General features: G+C 59.3%; 1 protein-coding gene across 1 annotated transcript in view; it reads left to right on the top strand.

Annotated features, from left to right (window-relative positions):
* The first annotated feature begins 1,279 nt into the window (after positions 1-1,279).
* The window catches only part of CBFA2T3 (CBFA2/RUNX1 partner transcriptional co-repressor 3), a 91,699-nt gene continuing 78,748 nt past the window's right edge, over positions 1,280-14,230 (top strand). Inside the window, exon 1 of the mRNA XM_077891134.1 lies at positions 1,280-1,702. Coding sequence (XP_077747260.1) covers positions 1,615-1,702 — 88 coding nt within the window. The 5' untranslated portion in view covers positions 1,280-1,614. The remainder of the gene's footprint in view (positions 1,703-14,230) is intronic.

The raw sequence follows: 14,230 nt of genomic DNA, 5'->3' as shown, positions 1-14,230 counted from the left end.
CAGGACCCAGGGGACCTGCCCACCCTGCTGCACACCAAGGAGAGGCAGCCAGCTTGGCCCTTGGACCATCAGTCCTGCCCTGAGAGCACAGGTGGGCAGGGAGGAGGAGCTATGAGGACCAAGTTGAGGCATAGGGACCAGCCTCTGGCTCACAGGACCCTCCCTTCCACCTGACCTCTGGGGGCAGGGGGCAGGCTGGGGAGGGCATGCACATTGAAGCCCCTTCCAGGAACAAGCAGGGTCTTGTCCCTGTGCCAACTTCAGAAGGACCCCCACAGAAGCCACCGTGACAAGGCGGTGGGGAGGGTCTCCCTCGGTGCTCTATCTCTTCTGCGCTCCTTCAAGTACTCAGCACGTGCACACATCCCTGAGAAAGTCAATGCAATCAAATCAAAATAGCACAGAATCCTGTGTGTCAGCTCCAGGCCTGCAGGCCATGGCTCCAGCCTCCTTAAGGCCTCTGAGCCCACCGCTGTGGATGTGGGGCCCGCTGTCTACCCAGAAGCCCCTTGCTCTCTTGCCTTCCATATGTGCCCTTCTCAGTATCTACGAGGTACTTGGCACTGCCTTTGCTGAGTGCCCAGTGGGGAGGGTGCTCCGGGACACAGAGGCTCTGACATGGTTTCTGGAATCCCTCAGGCAGGGGGATCAACTCCATTTCCCTCAGCAGATCCCAACCACACTGGTCACTCTTCTCCCAAGGCACCCATTGGGAAGTGGGGAAAGGTCTCCAAGGAGCCCCAAGCCAGGAGGCCAAGCACAGAGAGGGGTGTCTTTGCCGGGCCGACAGTGGTCCTTCTAGGGTGGGTGGGGGCCAGGAGGCCCCGGGCAGCCTAGGGGGATCCCAAGGGGGCCAGGGGTAGGTGCTGGTCAGGGCGCACCCCCAAGCCTGACTCCAGGGCAGGGCAATGCTCACAGAAGCTGCCCCAGAAAGGTGGGCTCTGGGGAGAGTCTACCTGAGGGCAGGGGAGGGTGGAGGGGGTGAAGCACCCCAGGCTGCAGGTAGGGCTGGGTGCGAGCTTCGGGGTGGGGGGGCATGTTGGGTCGGGGGCTCCGTCGGCCTGAACACTGTCCCCCAGCCCTGGTCGAGGAAACATGCCCGGCGATTCAGGCCATCCAGGCTGCAGGTGGGTGGGGTGTCACCAGGCCGCGGGAGGAGGAAGTTGTTGGAAAGTCAGACCGGAATGGCCGTGAGGGAAGGCCGGGCAGGGCCGGGCCCAGATGGTTCCTGCTGAGGAAGCGGTGGGCACAGCTGCAGGCTGCTTCCCCGGCCCCAGCCGTACTATCACGGTGACACAGCTGGCTGCCTCGCCTGCTGGCTGCGGGGAGACCTCCCCCACCGGCGCCTCCCCAGGCCCGCCCTGCATCACATGAGCCCCTGCGGCCGCCCGCCCCTTCCCCAGGCTGGCGGGCAGCGCGAGGAGGCCCGGAGCTGTCTGGGGCCGGAGGCCTCCGCTGTGAGAAGGCCAGGCTGGCTGTGGCCTCCCATCCGTTCCCCACGCGGTCGGGAAAGGCGCTCCAGCAGCTCTGGGGCGCTGGCCTCGTGTCGGCCCCAGAAGGCTGCCCACCACTCGCCCGGCACCAGGACTGTCTCTCAGACCCACCTCCGGACCCATGTCCCGGGCATCCCCCTTGCTGGACAGCAGGCTCCCGGCGTCCACCAGCGGCTCAGTGCCCCGGGGTCCCAGGAAGGGCGGCCCAGGTAAGGGGATGACAGGGGTGGGAGGGGCGGGGGGCAGCTGGAGCAGGTGGCTGGAGTGTGACATCTCCAAGCTGCTGCCTGCCCGGCTCTGTTGACAGCACGAGTCAGCCGTGTTGACTCACCTCAAACACCAACACAGCCTCCCCCAGGGCTCGGTCCCACACAGCTGGGACAGGTGGCCCCAGGATGACCTGGCAGGTGCCAGGCTGGGTGTGGCTGCCCCACCCCGAGGCAGATGCTGGAGGTGGGCCTGCTCAGTCCCACCTAGGAGGGAGTGGGCTGTCTTCCTGCGTGGGCAGGGTCCCAGGAGTCGGTGAGGAAGGTGGTGGGTGCCCAGAGCCCTCCTCCTAGGAGGACAGCAGGACTTAAGGTTTGATGAAGACACCGAGGCCACAGGGAAGGAGTGCTGGCCCAGGGTCCCAGGATCAAGTCATGGTCCGGGACTCAACCCCAGTACCCCTCGATGAGCAATCTCTGCCAAGACTCTTGCCCTTTGGAGCTGTGTCAGAGGGAGGTGGGGGGCAGGGAGGACCCAGGCTGTTCCCCTTCCCCATGGGCTGCTGACTCTGGAGGAGGCCGCCCTGACTCCCCCTGACCCCTGCAAAGTCCCTGCAAGCCTTGTAGGATGTCACCCCAAGACCTGGGAGGCCGGCATAGCTGCAAGCAGGCGGCCGCTCTCCCCAGCCCACACCCTGTGGCCATGTGCAGAGGAGACTTTGGAACCTTCCAGAGCTCACAGCCCCAAATCCCACTGATGCAGCCACATCCAGAGTCCAAGTGGACCCCTGACACTCATGTCCAGCAGGCCGACCCAGGGGTATCTGTCACCTGCTGCTGTCCAGGGGCCCCAGGGCCAGCCCCCGACACTGGCTCCATCAGTCACCTGATACATCCAGACTAGCACGCCAGGTGGGCACAAGGCCACCCTGACACACAATAATGGATGTGCCATTGACTTCTACTAAGTGTGGGTGATTCAGATACCTCCAGGGAGGTACCAGGTCGCTGGCCCGGGGCGCAGTCCCCCACCCCTCGGGCTGGCCAGAGGCTCTGGTCCCATCAAGTTCCTGGTGGGTACCACAGCCCCCTCCCTTCCTGGGGCAGCCCCCGCTGTCCTGGAACTAGCAGCCTGGTTCTGCTACCCACCACTGTGCCCTCGGGCCAACCCGTCCTCACCTGGGCCTCAGTTTCCTCGTGTGTCACATCCTGTCCTCTCACTCCCTGATGGAGTGTAGGAACGGCTTCTCAAAGACTGAGGAGGAAAGGGCAGATGGGGGGGCGTCGTGCAGGAGAGTTGCTGGTTGCTATTTTGTTTGGATGGGGTGGGGGGTTAGCCCATGGGAGGAATCTGAGGCCAGGAGGTGTCAGTGAACACGGCTGTGCTCACAAGGTCCCCATGGCGTCGGCTGGTCTTCAGGCACCCAGAGCAGATTGTCTGGGTGGACCTCTGGTGCAGAATCCCAGCCACCGATCGATTGGCCCTGGGTCGGCGCTTGCTTGGGGGGCTCACAGAGCAGTGGGTTTTGGGCTGGTGTGCCAGACTGGGGACTTCTGTGGGCACAAGAGTCCTGAGATGCTCTTACACCCTGTCTTCACGCTGGGAGCCATCCTGCCCCAAGGCTGCCCGAAGGAAGGCACCACGGAAGGAAGCAGGGGGTGGGGCCCAGCTGGGGGAGCCTTGGGAGGTCTGGGGTCTTGGGGGCCAGGACAGGCCTGTGGGAAGCACGGCTCTACCTTGCAGTTTCTGGGGCCCACAGGCACCCCGAGAGTCCATGAAAACCTTTGAGACCCCAAAACATGTAAAATGGCTCTGAACTATGAACAGGACAATGGAAAGTGACGTCTTTGAAGGGGGGTATGCAACCTTTCTGTCTGAGGGCAAGTGTCTCTGAACGCCACTCTGGCTGCCCTCCTGCCTGGTAGGATGTGGGCACTGGGGACAGGGCACACAACCTTGCCACTCTGGCCATCGGAGTGCCGCAGAGCACTGGGCAAGCCCTGAGCAGCCTCGTTGGGGACCTGGGGACTCACCAGCCCTGTTTGTGGCAGAGGTCCAGGATTGCTCAGGACCCCGTGCCTGGTGGACCCGCTCGGGGAGGGAGTGGGGGCTTGACTGCAGAGTGAGAAGGAGTGGCTCCCTTCAGAGGAGTGATTACTTCACACGGATTGATTAGGCGCCTATTGTATGCACCAGGAGCTGTGCAGACACTTGTTCCCATTTTGCAGATGAGGACATTGACAATCAGGCTGCTGTGGCCCCCCGCAGGACAGGGGGAGGGGAGCCAGGATACCTGGGAAGGGGTCAGGACGGAAGTACTGGAAGCCCTCCAATGTAGCCTGAAGCAGAGGAGGCTGGAGGCAGACTACTATGATCACCCTAGGAGAGAAACTGAGTCAGGGCTCTTTGGTGCCACCAGAGAGGGACAAGGTGGGGTCCAGACTGCAGCTGACATGTGACCAGGGGGATAATGAGCATCCCATCCCTGGAAAAGTCCGAGTAAATGCAGACTAGGACGTTGGTAGGTGTGGGCGATATCCCACAGAAGGTCCCATCCTGACCCTGGAGGAGCCCAGCCTTGGGCCACCACAGTCACCAAGTGGCTTATCCACCCCAGGGCACTTCCAGCGCCATCCTCACCAGCCTCCTCTCGCTTTGCTGGACCCCAGGCTCTTCTCTGGCACGTTCTCCGCCAGGCAGGCCTTTCCCGCCATATCGACTTCCTGGGACCTCTGTGACAATTACCAGACACCAGGTGGCTTAGGAAAGAACTCTATTCCCTCCCAGTTCTGGGAGAGCCCAGGACAGGACAATCAAGGTGTGAGCCCCAGAGGGGGCTCCCGGGACTCCTGCTGTGGCCACGTCCCTCCAGTCTCTGCCCCTGTCTACACACATCTCCTCCTCTGTGTCCCTGTGTCCTCTCCCCTTCCTATAGGGACACTTACCATTGGATTTGGGCCCCCCCAATCCAGGTGAGCAGATCTCCAGCCGTCCCATGTGCATCAACGCATCAGGCTTGGGGGACAGTGCCCAGAGCCTATGGTCCTCTTCTGTCATGGCCATGGTCAGGGCATGGGCACGTGGCCACCAGCTGCCAGGGAGGCCCAGGACCTCCAGAGGGCAAGGCCATCCCTGCCCCGACGCCCCCACCCTCATCCACTCAGCCACGGCCCTGGGCCATGCTTGTAGGGACTGGCAAGACACTGGTATATTCACAGAGCGAAGGTCCAGGGCCTCTGGGGTTGGAGCGCATAAAGCCCCTGTCTGCCCACCACCCCGTGACCGCCTGACCTGTGACATGGTCCGTGACCATCCACCCGCGTCTGTGTACAAAGTATTGTTAGTTAGCGAGTTTGTTGTTGGAGTTTGTGTGTGCCGTCGCCATGTGAGGGGTGGCCCTCCCGTCCCTGCTCTGTTCCCACCTCCCACCTCCGCGTGCACTTCCCCTTCACTTAGGCCCCACCCAGACCCGAGGTGACAGACCTCACCCCTACCTCCTGCTCCCCTCTCAGACATGGTGCTGGGGGCTCCTAGGTCAGGATGGTGCCAAGCCCGCATGCCACAGAGAAGGATCCCAAGGTTCCCAGGGGCACACAGCAGGCAAGAGCAGAGGTGCAAGGAGCCCCTGCAGACGGAACCAGGAGGAGAAAAGCCTCCGAAGAGCCACTGCCAGATGAGCTGGTCCTGGCAGGAATCTAGCAGCACCCTGGCAGGGATGGGGAGCAGTAAAGGTCAAAGGTTAAACAGGTCTGGAGGCTGATCTCCTGCCTGAGGTGTGAAGGGGGGGAGGTGGGGTGCTGGGAGAGCCCAGGACAGGGACAGGAGTGGGGCTGTTGGAAGCCCCCAGCATCCCCCAAGGTCCCCAGATGGTCCCCCAGGGCACAGAGGTCCCCCAGGACAGACAGGAGCAGGGCACACAGCTCTGGACCAACAGGAGCTCTGGCCTCAGTCAAGAAGCTTGATTTCAGGTGCCAAACCCCCCAACCCCCGAGGCTCATGTCCTGACAAACAGGAAGTCCGACTCTGCTTCCCTGGGGAAAGCAGGGCTCCCTTCATCCTGCGGGAAATGTCGAGTGCTTTCCCCAGGGCCAGCACTTTCTGCTGGAACATGCCTGTCCCTTTCCCATGCCATCGCCACGCCATCAGCTTCCTGGGCCTGGCCCACGGGAGGATGCTCACCAGCCACCCCACCCATCCAACCCTGAATTTGAGCCCAAGAAGCTGGAGCTGCAGGGTGGGTGTGATCCAGGATGGCTTTCTGGAGGAAGCGGCCCCAGGAGCAGCTGCAGGAGGCAAAGAAGGCTTTCACTTCTCAAGGTATCTTGAGTGAAAAGAGACGCCCCCATGTTAACTTGGCTCAGCACCGGGCCACGTGGGGCTTTCTCACCCACTTTCACTTCCGTGACTATGGTTGAGCAGGGTAGGCGCAGCCAGAGGAGTGGCCCCGGGAGAGGCCAGAGCTGCCTACAGCTAAGCCAGGACTCTTCATCCAGTGCTCCTTCCCAGAGACAACTGCTCTGGATGAGGCCTCAGTAGCTGTTAGCCAAGGGAGGGGAGAGGATGGCGGGGGTAGCTCCTGGGGAGCAAGGAGCTCCCTGGGAGTTCCACCCACCCTCCGAGGGAGCGCCAGGCTGGCAGAGGTGCCCCTGGACTCCATGTCTTTCATATCACTTGTTACAGAGCCCGAGGTCAGGCTGCAGTGGGTACTGGTGAAACTCTTGTCATTAGAACACCGCATGCATGTCCCACTGGCACAGCTGCGGCAGGAAACTGCGCCTGGGGTGACCCTCAGATGGCTGCCCAGGATGGAGGTGGGCACCAGTGGGGATGCTTCTCGTGGCACTTTGCTGAGCTGCGTTGTCATTAGTCATTTTTTGGTCTTGTCTTCGGTCTTTGTCATGTGCAAGAGTGAGCCTATGAAAAATTCAGCTGGATCACATCGCACCTGCATGCCTGCCCTCTCTGCCTGGCTTCCCTCCCTCAGTCTTGTCCTTCCAGCCCCCGGGCCTTAGCACATGCCGTTCCTTCCTTGAGACCCTTTCCCTCAGGCATCTGCCCTGCTCCCTCCCAACCTCCACTTTTCCGCTGCATTTTCCCCCTTCCACTTATTCTAGCCAACAAACCAGGCATTTCCTGGGTCTCCGTATTTATCTATCATCTGTCTCCCGATCGCACTGGTGTGCTGGCTCCGCGGTCTGCTCACCGACCCCCGATGCCCATAGCAGTGCTGGCCCTCAGGGTGCTCAGCACCTGATGTGAGTGAATGCAGCCAGTACCCAGAGGAGAGTTGACCACCACACACACAACAGTGCCTGCTGATGCCACGGCAGGGACCATGTGGGACACCTGCATTGCTCTCCAGGTTCTAAATCTGTCGTGACGGCCACTGTCAGACAAAGAATGGAGGGTGACTTGCTGGAGTCACGCAGCAGAAGTGTCAGGGCCCAGAGCTAGACCTGGGGGCTGACCTTTCAGCCCCCAGGGGGAAGTGTTCAGAGATGCACCTGGAGGGCACCCATACTTGCAGTGGGGAGCCCTGTGGCCAGTTACTGGGGGGATCTGGCCCTCCTGGAGATGGTGGGATCTGGATAGGTCACTTGGCACCACCGAATGACTCTGGGTGAGACTCTCCCCTTCCCCCTGCCATCATGGCCAGAGGGGGATCTGAACCAGAGGTCAGCCTGAGGCCTCGTCCACAGAGAGGGCTGCTTTGGCTGAGGCTGTGGAGGGCTTCTGAGGCCCACCTGAACCCCCTTCGGCTGTGTCTACCTCCAGCCCCCAACCCGGCTAGATGGATCCCTACAGGTGTGGAGACCCACTCAGAACCTAGAGTCAGACATGGGGCCAGCCAGGTAGGGCTAGCAACAGAGCCTCCTGAGAGCATGTCCGCATGGAACCCAGCTTCCTCCCAGGCAATGGGGACCAGGACGTGGTGACCTTGGCACGTCTTCCAGCTGGAGGGTGCCCCTGGGGGCTCTGCAGGTCCGATCCCTCGCAGCCTGAAGACAGTGCCAGACAGCAGGGACCAGAGCAGGGGAGCAACAGCTCCCTCTGTCCTGCCCTCTTGTCCTGGTGCCCACTGGCTGCAGGTCCCAGAGCCCTCTGTCCTGCCCTCTTGTCCTGGTGCCCACTGGCTGCAGGTCCCAGAGCCCTGGTCAGAGGCAGACTGACTCTCCCGAGCTGCAGAGCTGGTGGGTCAGGAGGAATCAGGTGCAGCACTCTGTTGTTGGAGGGAGGGCCTGGGCGGCACTGCTGGGGGTTCTGCAATCCTCCTGTGAGGGGAGGGTTGTGCGCCAGGAGGCCTGACACTTTCCCCAGAACGTGGTGCTCGGGGCATCGCCCTGACAACAGGGGCACGGGTGCTGGTCCCACTGTTCCTTGGGCTGCAGGAAGGGACAAGGTAGTTGAGGCAGGACCGGGAAATCCACTGCAGACTCCTCCCTGGGCTTGGGTGCACTTCCCCCCAGTTGCCCTTCAAGGCGTCATAAGCCTGATTGTAAGATGAGGACACAAATCAGAAAGGCCAGGAAACCTGCCCAAGGTCACACAGCACGACCTTGCAGGGCTGAGGGCCTCCCTGTCCGGCGAGTGCCCTCCCCAAGGTGGGCCCTCAGAAAATGGATCCCTGTTGCTTCCACCACTCCAGACATGAAAGCTTTGCTGGGCATCGCAGCCACTGACTGGACCGTTTCCGTACCTGCGGTGGGATCTGCTCGCTTCACCTGAGGGGGCCAAGGGCAGGTGCAGCTGACACCTGGACCACACACAGCCCATGATGCTGGTGGAGTGCCTGCCCGGCCCTGGGCCCCTCCAGCCAAGCCCCCTCTGCTGGCTGCCGCAGCAGCCCCAGGTTTATCATTGTCCACTGGCTTATCCCCAGTGGTTTTGAGCGCCACTCCCTGCAGCTGAAGGCTCGGGAAGGGTGAGGCCCTCTGGTGTGGCTCTCGGAGGGGCGGGTGTGGTGAGGGGTCCCTTTCTGAGAGGAAGCAGTGTGGGCCACATGCCCATAGGGACTTGCACCTGGAGGGGATGCTGGACAAAGGTACAGCTGGGCCTGCAGGTCTGACACATGGGGCCAACGGTGGGGAGGCAGCCGCAGCACTGCCCTTGAAGCCAGGGCCATCTCCCATCCCTGGCCTGATGACGTGGCCTTGTGTGTGGCACCCTCGGCCAGGGTCCAGTCCTCGTGCTACTGGTGACCATCCCCAGGGCCCGCAGAGCCCCACAGACCTCCTGATGAGAGTCGGATGGTAGGGGGTGAGGCGGCCCAGGAGGGGACAGAGCTGTTCAGAGGAGGCTGAGCTGAGGATGCGGCCAGGGTTGTGGTCTGTGCTCTGCTCTGCATGGCCTCCCTGCCTCTGTCTCTCAGCCGTGAGGCAACATTGGACCAGATCATGGCCGAGCTGGGAGGGCTGGTGGCAACCCCGTAACCCCGCAGGCCTGTCTCCATCTGTGATGCAGGGACAACAGCCAGCTCCCAGAGAGGGATGGTGAGGGACAGCTCCGGCACAGCGCCCACCTCTGGCCCCAGACCTCCAGACCCTCTAGGGCCCCACACTCACTGCCCCTAGGAGCTTGCCCGTGACCCCTGCAGGCCCTCCACTCACAGGCCACTCGGGGCAGCTGAGAGCGTCCAGTGGAGAAGGAACTGCAGAACTTACCCCGCCCTGTGGCTCCCAGAGCTTCCTCCTTCCCTCCCAAGTTGGGGTGCATTTTGAGTGTTGTGGAAAGCCCCAACCTCACAGACCCTATGAGGGGGAGCAGAGTGAGAGGAAGGCCAGTGGGAGGGCAGGAGGGACCTCTGCCCATGGTCCCCCTGGCCATGCTCTTTGCTGCCAGCTGCATCAGCCTCAGATCTCAGCCTGGGGGGGGGGGGGGCCAGCTGGATTTAGCCTTGAACACCCTGTGCCAGATTTGGGGCTTCCTCAGAGATGGGCCCCTCAGCCCCAGGTCCGGGTGCAAGGCTCTCCTAACAGTCGGGCTCCCTTCCTAAGAGACAAGACCTCAAGACCCCAGCCCCATGTCACCACCTGGCCATGCAGCTCAGAGTCAGTCGCGGAGTCTCCTCACCACTGCATACTGCATGGCCACCTGCCACCAGGCCTGCCTTCAGGGGCCCCTTGTCTGTGCCACGCACTTCCCAGGGCCCTCCATGGAGGGCACCGTTGTGATGTCCCACAGGGTTAGGGGTAGTTCCCTGCTCCTCTACCACCACAACATTCTCTACATCAAGGTTGGGACCTCAAGTCCTAAAAGCAGGTGACAGTCAGGTGATGAGCAATGCAAGTCAGAGCCCCTCCTGCCTTCATGCCCACCCCCCCCACACCGAGCATCATACTCCCAAGGGCTGGGAGGCCCGGAGGCCTCGAGGGGCTCTGCTCGGCCGTGGCTCCTCAGCCAGGCTTCCTTGTCTCGGCCAGAGGGGCTGTCCCCACCTGGGGGCTCTCCGGGCGGGGCTGCCACCCAGAGCTTCGGCCGAGGCTGCAGCTGGGGCGAGTGAGATAGGAGCAGCAGCTTCCTGTCGGAAACTGAAACTGCCAGGTGCTTCCCTTCCTCCTGGGGGCCGCCCAGAGACAGCTGGACCCACAGTCCTGAGGCCCAGTCCTCCGCCCGAGGCTGGGGAGAGCAGAGCCTCACCTCTCACCCTTCTGAGCCTCAGTGCATCCCAGTCCCACCTGAGCCACCCCAGGGAGGGATCTCAAAGTCTTTGTGCACAATACCTTAATAACCTTTAACTTGGATACCTGTGAAAATGATCAGATTTAGCAAGACACAGCATGAGAGCCGACTGCACTGGTTTCTCTCTCCGTTACTCTGACCGCCAGAATATGGAACATTCCTCATGGCCCCTGGCCCCGGGGAGGCTACTCCAAGGCCGTGGCCCCCAGGGAGAGCAGGGACCGATCTGATCCAGTCCCCACACCCAGGCCTCCAACACGCTCCTTGCTTGTCTCATCCCTCTGTCTCCTTGGCTCCTCTTTAGTGTAAACTATGAAATAATCGACACGCACTAAAAAAGCCCCGTCACCAAGAACAAGTGCGGCCAGCTTCACCTGGCAGCAGAGCCTGAGCTCCCCATCCCCCACCACTCCTCCTCCTCCGTAAACATGAATTATTGCAGAGCTGTGCCCGCCCTCCCACACCCCCCTCCTGAGGCTGCCCCGGCCACCAGCTGCCTCCAGCCAGGCTGCAGGGGCAGGACCCTGCTCAGCCACCCTGGGGCTGGACCAAGCTGCTGGATCCCTGCTGCTGCCCCACATCCTTCTTGGTAACATGGGGCAAGAACACACGGACAGTTAGTGCCTCCAGGGCCCGTGTTTATCTGTGTGTGTCCTGCCCAGATACACTGTGATTTTCCATATTTTAAATTGTTATATAAAAGTATCGTGTTCTATATATTCTTTTCCAATTTTCTCTGCACGATAATGTGACACGAGGGCAGGCGGCTGGCAGAGCTATCTCAGGCTGCAGGAGCCCAGGCAGGGCTTCAGGGTGGAGCTACGGGGAGACTCCCTCCCAAGCTCCAGCTGATAAAGGCCTTTCATACAGTCAATGTCCAGCCATGGCGTGGATGTTTCTAGAGGTTGTGGGTGGCTGCAGCTCCTGGGGGTTTCTGGTTTGTGGAAATGAGCACCAGCCAGAGAAGCGAGGCAGGAGGCAGAGCGCGGGGTCAGGTGCCTCAGCCAATCTAGTCCAATCCTTTCTAGACACAGGCCTAGCAGTTGCCCCAGGTGAGGCTGTGGAGCACGTCCAGCTGCAAGCAGAGAGGCCAGGAAGGCTGCTCTCATGCTGGCACCTCCCACCTGCAGCCCCCCTTCTGCTCCTGCCAAAGACACAGGTGGGCCTGGGTACCCTAGGCCACAAGTCTCAGGACACCTTTGTTGGGATGGTCAGCTGGCAGAAGCCCCCACATCGTGTAGGGGTTGGATGGTGTAACCTTGGGAGCACGAGTGCTCCAGGCCAGCTGGGAAAGCCTGCTCTGAGGGGTTGGGGTAAGGGGTGCCTTGGAGCCTCTGAGACACTGGCAGGAGAGGCTTACAGGGCTTCTGCACTGTCTGTTTGCAGCCAAGCCCCCGTGACATCCCCCCTATATCAGCCCACTGCACTGAAGAGGGGGCCATGGCTGGCTGAGAGAGTCAGAGACTAAATTGTGGTGTGGATACCCCATCGAGCCCACGATGAGGCTGCGGTGGGGGGACCACAGCGGCACAGCCTGCGGAGCCGGAAAGGCTGCCTGGGGCAGACCTGGCCACAGTGGGCAGGCCTGGGGCCGGGCACTGGAGCAGCTGAAAAAGGCTACCAGGAACTCTGAGGCAGGGGGCATCCTGATAGATGGTGGCGGTGATTGTCACAGTGGTTCTGGGTGCCAAGCTCCTAGGGAAGTGATTTCCACAGAGGAGGCGTGTTAGTATCTCCACTGAATTGGTGAGGCCCAGAGACAGCGCGGCATCCCTCAGTAATGAAGGGACCTGTCCTACACAGCACACCAGGGACTATTCTCGAACAAGAGTCCAGTGTCTCCGTGGTTTTGTCCTTCTTTTTGCCTGCACACCCCCTAAAGTTGCTTTGAAAAAACCAACTCCCCATGAAGGTCATATTTCTCAGAAATCGGAGGGACCCGGCTCCGTCGCACCCGACCCTTGGGCTGCTTATTTTTGGTGGATAACGGTGATCTCATGGCCACTAGAGAGATTTGCAAAGGTGATGGTTAGCTCCATCCCACAACCTGGCGACAGGGTTGTGAGAAGGGTAGGTCTTAACACCCACTCCCCAACCTCATGCAGACACGTGTGAGACATGCACTAGTGAGCAGCACACAGAGGGCACACTCCTTTTTTTTTTTAATTTATTTTTTATTGGTGTTCAATTTACTAACATACAGAATAACCCCCAGTGCCCGTCACCCATTCACTCCCACCCCCCGCCCTCCTCCCCTTCTACCACCCCTAGCTCGTTTCCCAGAGTTAGCAGTCTTTACGTTCTGTCTCCCTTTCTGATATTTCCCACACATTTCTTCTCTCTTCCCTTATATTCCCTTTCACTATTATTTATATTCCCCAAATGAATGAGAACATATAATGTTTGTCCTTCTCCGACTGACTTACTTCACTCAGCATAATACCCTCCAGTTCCATCCACGTTGAAGCAAATGGTGGGTATTTGTCATTTCTAATAGCTGAGTAATATTCCATTGTATGCATAGACCACATCTTCTTTATCCATTCATCTTTCGTTGGACACCGAGGCTCCTTCCACAGTTTGGCTATCGTGGCCATTGCTGCTATAAACATCGGGGTGCAGGTGTCCTGGCGTTTCATTGCATTTGTATCTTTGGGGTAAATCCCCAACAGTGCAATTGCTGGGTCGTAGGGCAGGTATATTTTTAACTGTTTGAGGAACCTCCACACAGTTTTCCAGAGTGGCTGCACCAGTTCACATTCCCACCAACAGTGTATGAGGGTTCCAGAGGGCACACTCCTGTCCCATGAGCTCTCTGCTCTGCAAGCCTACAGCCCGTTTGGTACAAAACATAACAAGGTGGTAGAGGCAAGACTGGGGCCTGGGGGGCAGACATGGCACCAAGAACACAATTCTAAACCAATGACCGACACAAGACCCTTGACGATAGTGTCAGCGTGCCAGTTCCCAACATCTAAACATCGTTGTTTAAACAGTTCAAGGTCACAAATGTCCAGATTATGGTATATTTTATACTGAACACATGCTTGGAAACTATTTTCATGAAAACTTTGAAGCTGCAAGTTTTTCACATTTAATTAGTCACCACAAAACCAAATTGGCAGGACTGGTCTTCACTGGAGGCCATTCTACCCAGGCTACTGTCAGCTTCCAATTCAAATAAGTTATTAAATAACCCAACTGACTTACTTTGTAATTCCAATTCTGGGATGAATGGATGGATGGATGGATGGATGGATGGATGGATGGATTAGTGGGTGGATGAAAGATGGATAGATGGATGGGTGAATAGATGGTGGGTGTATGGATGGATGGGTGATGAATGGATAAGTGGCGGATGGACTGATGGTGAATGCATGGATGATGGATGAACAGATGGGTTAGTGGGTAGATGGATGGATAGATGTATAGATGGGTGGATGGATGGGTGGATGGAGAGGTAGATGGATGGGTGGGTGGACAGATGGATATATGGTGAATGGATGAATGGATGGTGGAGGGATGAATGGATAGATGGATGGTGGAGGGGTGGGTAGACAGGTGGGTAGGTGGATGGGTAGATGGATGAACAAATGGTGGATGGATGGATGGTAGATGAATGGGTGGACGGATAGGTGGATGGGTGGATGGATGGATGGTGGATGGATGGATGGGTAGATGAGTAGGTAGGTGGATGAACAGATGCGTTGACAGGTAGAAGAGGAAGAAAGTAGGAAGGAAGGAAGGAAAACACAAAGTATACCTTTCAAAACTTTAAAAACACAACTCTTATATGAACATATAGAAGCATGTGTCAAAGATGTGTATCCCTCCTTGATGAGAAACCAGCA

Source organism: Canis aureus, chromosome 3, assembly GCF_053574225.1.
Source record: "Canis aureus isolate CA01 chromosome 3, VMU_Caureus_v.1.0, whole genome shotgun sequence".
NCBI lineage: Eukaryota > Metazoa > Chordata > Mammalia > Carnivora > Canidae > Canis > Canis aureus.
This window is presented reverse-complemented; position numbering and strand designations above follow the sequence as displayed.